Source organism: Gaeumannomyces tritici, assembly GCF_000145635.1.
Source record: "Gaeumannomyces tritici R3-111a-1 unplaced genomic scaffold supercont2.5, whole genome shotgun sequence".
Taxonomy (NCBI): Eukaryota; Fungi; Ascomycota; class Sordariomycetes; order Magnaporthales; family Magnaporthaceae; genus Gaeumannomyces; species Gaeumannomyces tritici.
The window spans coordinates 2,038,921-2,045,487 of NW_008804549.1; the positions used below are offsets into that span (position 1 = coordinate 2,038,921).

Genomic DNA, 6,567 nt, shown 5'->3' on the forward strand with positions numbered 1-6,567 from the left:
TCCCTGCCTGCCGCCGCGGCCGTGGCCCCCGCGACCGCCGACGCCGCCCAGCTCGCCGCCGCGGCCGCCTTGGCATCGCCCCCGTCCTCCCTGCCCTTCTCGCGCGCCCGGCTGGAACGCGAGGTGCTGCCCATGCTCCGGATGCGCGAGTTCGCCGCCGCCCGCCTGTCGAGGGAGCACTCGCACTACTCGCTGCAGGCCCTGGCGCGCGCCTGGCGCTTCGGCCAGGCCCCGCTGCCTGACACCTTTGTGTTCCGCGTCTCGCGCCCGCGCGTGCGCCGCCCCATCCTCGGCCGGCTCTCCACCTTCTTCGACGTCCGCTGCTTCCTGGTGCCCGCCGACCCGTCCGGGGAGCAGCAGCAACAGCCCGTCGTCGACCTGTCCTCGCTCAAGGCCGACGACCTGGTCGAGGTCAGGCTCAAGAGCGTCGACCCGAGCACCCCGATTGTCCTGGTCGAGGCCGTTAGGAAGCTCGATGGCGGCGATAGTGTCGGTATAACGGATGGTCAAGCCCAGTAGTGATCATGTGGGTTTCGAAGAAAGGAGAGAGAATGTTGGGCGTCTCTACATGTCAAAGCGGCTCGCTCGCAAGACACGCATATGCAAAGTCCCGCAGTCAGATTAGAAAGAGGCCTTGGTCAACATGCATCACTTATTTGTATGTAAAGATATGTGTTGTATATATACATGTACATTCCACCTCAGTTTTCCCATTCCGGTTTGCCCGTTCCGTTTCCTTCCATCATTTATATCTATGTGCAACCCTCATTATGTGGCCGACTCAAGGAGCCAGGCCAGCCGACGATCGAGAAAAAGGAGTGAAAAAGAAAATTATCGGCGAAAAGACTGCCAAACCAGGCTGTCGAGCCCCCCTTGGAGCTGCGCTCTCTCGCCTGTCAAACTTTGCGCTTCCGCCGCTGTAACATGGGAACAATTCTGCCCAAGCCCGAACCCCCCAAGACGCCATGAAAAAACAGACCCGAAATCAAAGCAAAGAAACCAAGGGATAACGGTTGGGCAGGTTGGGCAGAAATGGGTTTGGCCCACCAACCCCCCCTCCGGTGCTCGAGGCTACCCAGCGGTTCCCCGGTAAGGATCGAGCTGAACTGGAAGTAAAACGTAAACGTGGAGATGACAGCCAGCAGCAAGGGAGGGGAGACAGAAAAAAAATCAGCCACGCTATGCCAGCGGTGGACGAAAGAGGAAAACCGAGAGAGGGAGGGAAAAAAAAACCCCCCAAAAAGAAAATGTTCATAGTAATGACAAGGGGGAAAAACTAGTGCGGTAACATCAGGCCATCCGTTGGCCAATGCTTTTGGGCGGCCGCCCCCAAGCAACCGAAACGAGGCACAGCGACCACCCGTCCGCTTCGCTCGCTCTTCTTGCATGCCGCTTGCAGATGGCCTTGCCCATTGTTGCAGTGCTCGCTCGCTCGCTGACTCGATGGGATCCTCTCTCGGCTAGGGTGATTGTCGACCTGCCGAGTTGTCTGCCGCTGTCCTCACCGCCTCAAGAGTGTGAAGGGGAAAAAAGACAGGGAAGATTTGATAACAGAAAACCGGACAGGAAGCGGGTGAAGCAACTGGAACCAATGAAAATGATTAGAAGCATCATTCTTCAGTCCAATCAATCGTCAGGCTCCATCCTATCCAGGCATAAACTTGACCTGGACATGTCCCGCGAGCAGAAATAAGCTGCAGAAAATTGGAGTAAGAGGGCTGGCAACCCTGTCTGTTGCTACCAGCCACAAGGAGACCAAAGAGAGATGGATAAAGACAGGTGGGAGAATGATACAAAAGGAGAGAGAAAAGAATTAACGCCGCCGATAACCCAGTTTTTAACTTTTCCCACCCCTTCCGAAAGAACGTTTTCCCCATCTCCCCTCGTGTATGATGACGCCTTCCATCTCCGCGTGTGCGATGACGCCTGGGAATAGATCCATCGCAAGGTCTTTCCTATTGGAAGGTCTTCTTTTTGCGCAAATAACAAGAACAAAATATGACAGGCTGTTTTCGGGGCAATATGTATGCAGTGGCATGGCAGATCTGGCCGTTCAATAGGACTAGCCTGGCTGACCAGCAAAACGACAAGGAAAAAAAAAGAAACCCGAGCACCATGAACACCGCTGCCGCGGCAGGCGGACAAGACAGGTAGAACCTGCCGGCCGATTAGCCTGCAAGTATATAAAAGAGATAAAAGGCCGCGACCAAGGCCTCATAAGAATGAATCGGAAGGTAGTGACAGCAAAAAGCGCACAAACTGGCAGTGCAATGACACGCCTGAATGAGGCCGGTGGTTGCAGAATTAAAGGGGCCAGCAGTCTAACATGTGCTCGAACAGCATTGCGTGGCGATCTCGAGATGCCATTATCGTGGGGGGTGTGGCATCGGAGCTTGAGTTTGCGTGTATGTATGATGGTTCGGGCGATCGGCTCGCCGGTGGATTTCGTCGATGGGCGTCTCGCGACTGTAAGGTTGAGTCCGGATCGTAAGGGGTCCTGTAAGGGGGGGCCATGTCTTCGAGAGCTGGCTGACGTGGCGCTAGAAAAAGGCGCAAGCCGATTTCTCCCGTCTCGTCCGGCCATTCTAACCCGGCCACAAGGAAGCCGGGGTGTGCCAGTCGTCCGGTTTCAACCGAAGCCATTGTCCAAAATATCCCCAGATTTCGAGCGCCCTCATATCCCAGCCCCTCGGCAATAGGCTCCCGGGTAGCAAGCAGAAAAGCCAAGTGGTTTGAAAGCAGCATATGCTGGGCAGCGTGTTGATGGCGGCAGTGTCTGAACAAAAATTCTTCGCGTCGTGCTGGGTATCAATGAGGAGGGAGGGGGAGGCGAGGCGAGCGGGGGCTAAAACAAAAACATTTTGCGTCCCTCTCACTTCCTCCAGCCCACGTTCCAAATGACATGAGCAATATCTCGGGCTGTGTTGACCGTATCAATGACCCGTCCGACAAGCCCACCATTGGTGGCCGGTGGGTCGCCTTCTTCGTAGGGCATTAACATACCAGATTCTGTTCGTCGCATTCCGGTCGGTTCTGCGGAAAGGCTGCTTGATGAGGTTGTCCGCTTTAGCCCGGATCCCGAAGACCCAGACAATGAGTCCGAGAGGCCTCTGGAGGAGCTGCCGCCGCCGCCCAGTAGAGACACGGCTGGCCGCGACCTCGAGGGCCCCATGGTGATGCCGTCGTCGTCGGAATCGTCATCGTCGCCCTCTTCGTCCCGGTTTTCCACATGTTGCTGCTCATCTTCATCATCGTCGTCGTCGTCGTCGTCATCGTCAGCAAATAACATGCCCTTGCCTGACGATTTGGACTTGGACGGCTTGAGCGTCTCTTGCGATGACGACGGAGTCAAGGTCGGACTCCTGTAGCTGTGCTTCATGGCCGTGGAAGCCTCTGGGGGCTCGGGAGTGTCCTCTCTGTACTTGAGAGTGGTCGAGGGGAGCATGGCAATGGTCTTCTCGCCGCTTGAGCTCTTGTTCCTCTTGAGCACCGGCCGGCGCTTCTTGATTGCCGTCCGCTTCATCATGATGGCGTCGTTGTCCGAGTCGCTGTCGTAGCCGGCGGGGTACCTATAATTATCAAAGTCCTCGTCGTCCTCCCCCTTGACTTCGACGGCGATGCACTGCTCGACCTCTTCTTTGAAGTGGATGTGCTTCCGTTCACCGGCCGGGGACTCGAGCCTTGACGAGGAGCTGGAGGTGATGTGGCTAGAGTTCCCAGGGCTGTGCCGGCGCGACGACAGCGGCAATGTTATATAATCAGTCGCCGCCCTCTCTAGCCTTGGCCGCAGCAACCGGCCGCCAGCCCCCTCCTTCTGCTGGGCTTGGACTGCCGCAGCCGCCTGCTTGACGAGCGACGAGGTTGATATTGACCTCTGCAGCATGACTTCCGACATGCTCCGCTTCTTCAGGATAGGCTTCTTGACGTGGGAGGGCGACTTGGGCATCGTGGCCTCGGACGACTCCCCCATGTTGGGGTCTAGCCCGGCGAAGCCGGTCTGCAGCGGTCCGTAGAGCCATGTCACATCGCAGTCCTTGAGCCTGTCCTGAGTGTTAGAGCAATACAATTCCGGGCTGTCATGAGAGAATGACCAAAGGCCGGGTAGAAGAGGCCATTGGGGGGTGAGAAATGCTCTCCGGGCAACGCACCAGTTCAGAGTCTCTGGAGAAATCGTCCGAAGCTTATTCTTCGACTTCATCCAGGTCCTCCACGAGGCGTTTTCTAGGCGCGCAGCATTGCTGTAGTCGGCTTTCCTGGCGACGATGTACTTCCAAGATTCCCAGATATCTTCCTCTCGCCAGTTATGGGACAGGTAGTCCACGTGGCGCGACGGTAATGCCCGTACGGCAATGTCATCGTCGGCGTGGTCGTAAAAGTCGGGGGTGACCGGGTGCGACGATTCCTCGGTTGTGGAAGTTTCATCACCGTTGGGGGAGACACTATATGAGTCGCCTGTCCTGGGACTCGGCGGGGGCTCGAGGTCCTCGACTTCGTTTAGGTAGCTTGCATCTGAGCCTGGGTATGCAAAGTCGCTGTCGTCTTCGTCGGGGATGGGTCGGTGGTGATGGCGTGTTGTGCGACGGGGCGGGGCGAGGTTCTGGGAGGATGTGCTCGTAACGCTACTGGTGGCGGTGGTGGGCGTGGAAGGATATGACAGGTCCGAGGAGTCGGGGTTCAGGATGTGAGGAGATAATGTCTCGGACGAGATGGCCGAGTCCGAGTAGACCTTGACGGGCTGATGAGCATAGGCGTCGCTTATTCGAGATGCCGAGGCGGAGGAGTGGAACGACGAATGTGATGAGCCAAACTTGGGCTGCGAGTGTGAGCGGCGCAGCGCCGAGGTCTGGAAATAGCTGTTGTCGTCGGTCTGCAGGACGACGGCCATGGTGGGCGAAATCGGATGGGTGCGAGATGGACAGCGATGTCCAACCTCATCGAACCAGTGAGCCCAACAGTCTGCGACAGTCCTCGAGCGGTGGTCGAGGTGAAGGAGGAGGAGAACAAGTGCCCGTCATGGACGACTTGCTTTTTTCTAGTATTTGTTTTTTCCCTGGGTATGTTACCTCCAGAAAGTTTGGACTTTGGGCTTTTAGGAGAAACGGGGGGCGAGTCTCGAGGAAAATAAAAGTGGCACCTGGCGGGTTCCAGTGCCCCGTTTTGCGCCTCGCGACTGGATCGTCCTTCTCCACCCGGGGTTGTTCTGGACGTTCTTCGATTCTGTGGGGTGCAGTGGCGCGTGGTCTGGTGAGGGCACGGGCGCCAGAAGGGTGCGGGCGGGTGGCTTGTTGGCACCGAACAAGGAAATTTTGTGGTCGTGCCAGACCCGGCTCTGATTTTCAATGCGACAAGGGCGGTGACGGCGGGGAGCCAGGGTGGTCTCAGGCGCTGTCTCCGAGTTTCCCAAATAACCTGCGCTGGTTGGACGGCTGGCTGGCCTGGGGCCGCTACGACTCGCCCGTGGGGGAATGCTGTGAATTGGATGGCCCAGGCTGGCTGGGGACGGCTGTGGTTGGACCGGGCTGGTCCCAGCAGCTGGAATTCGAATCGAACGTTTTACTCTCGACGCTGGCGCTCTATGGTGGGGAAGCTGGTCAGAAGGCAGTCGGTGGTGGTGCTCTCCCTTTTCATTTCCTCGCGCTGCCTTTTTCGTGTTTCGACGGGGCGTAGCCGAACGGGTGGGCAGAGGCTGGGCCAAAAAAAAAAAAAAAAAAGGGGCAAGGAGCGAGTCGGACGAGGAGGGGAGGCAAGATAAGAAATGCGACTGCTAGTGAGGAGGACGGGTGGGCGAGGTCTAGGGCGGGCCATCCAGAGGGGACCAGGTCGGGGACTGAGAGGGAAGGAGCGGATGGAACGCCGGTCAAGACGTCGCCCGTCCGGTAGGGCGGCACGCAGCGGCGGGCGGTGGGGGAGTACCGGGCTCGCAGGCGAAGAGGGAGGTGAGGTAGACGAGAGGTACCTACCTGGGCAGGGTCTAGAAGATGGTGGTTGCGTTGCGGGAGGGTGGGTGGCTGCCAACCTTGGCTGGCTCTCGATCTGCTCGCAGCAGGTGCGGGCGACTACGAGGGAGGGGGGAGCGGACGGTTGAATTGTCCGGCTCTTTTGGAAAGGGCACAAGGGAAAGCAAAGGAAAGATTAAAAGCCAGGAGACTGGATGTCGAGGGGAACGTAGATGGAAAAGGGAAGGAGGAGCTCCACCATCAAATGGAGCAGACGACGAGAGCTCGCGTAGCCTGTCCCCAGCCAGCAGCAGCGGGCAGGAAGCACATTCCCGGCTAGTGTGGCAAAGACCTTTTTGCTCGCGCTGCTTGGCTTTTTTGGGAGAGAGACGGGACAGTCACCCCCATGACAAAATCGTTGAGACCGCAAAATCAATTTTTTCCTACCAACTCCACCGCCCTCAATCCAACCCACGCACAACAAAGCCTCACAACGATGTCTAAAGAGTTTTCCACGCCTAAAAAAGCACGCGTGCAAGCCGTATGCGATTTCCTTGATACAGAAAAGCGTCCCTACAGTTACAATGCCGTCTACGATGGTTAGCCCCTTAGATTTTAGCCCCTTTTTTTT

The 6,567-nt window shown here is 57.4% G+C and overlaps 2 protein-coding genes across 2 annotated transcripts in view; one reads left to right on the plus strand and one right to left on the minus strand.

Moving 5' to 3' along the window:
• GGTG_09674 (mitochondrial protein cyt-4) overlaps positions 1–519 on the plus strand; it is a gene marked incomplete at both ends in the record, with an annotated part of 3,835 nt that extends 3,316 nt beyond the window's left edge. Inside the window, one exon of the mRNA XM_009227529.1 lies at positions 52–519. Coding sequence (XP_009225793.1) covers positions 52–519 — 468 coding nt within the window. The remainder of the gene's footprint in view (positions 1–51) is intronic.
• Positions 520–632: 113 nt separating this feature from the next.
• On the minus strand, positions 633–6,302 carry GGTG_09675 (hypothetical protein). The gene is made up of 4 exons (XM_009227530.1): positions 5,961–6,302; positions 4,149–5,573; positions 3,004–4,040; positions 633–2,919 (listed from the first exon to the last, which is right to left on the minus strand). Exons 2-4 carry the CDS (start codon positions 4,883–4,885, stop codon positions 2,873–2,875), a joined length of 1,821 nt encoding a protein of 606 aa, XP_009225794.1. The 5' UTR covers positions 4,886–5,573; positions 5,961–6,302; the 3' UTR covers positions 633–2,872.
• Between the last annotated feature and the right edge of the window lie 265 nt (positions 6,303–6,567).

Excerpts from the sequence above, each read along its gene's own strand:
- GGTG_09675 (XM_009227530.1), bottom strand. The coding sequence starts at position 4,885 with ATGGCCGTCGTCCTGCAGACCGACGACAACAGCTATTTCCAGACCTCG. Across the intron at positions 4,041-4,148 it reads TCTCCAGAGACTCTGAACTG|GCTCAAGGACTGCGATGTGA; the intron begins GTGCGTTGCCCG and ends CACTCAGGACAG. Across the intron at positions 2,920-3,003 it reads AATGCGACGAACAGAATCTG|CCCGAGATATTGCTCATGTC; the intron begins GTATGTTAATGC and ends CGGTCAACACAG.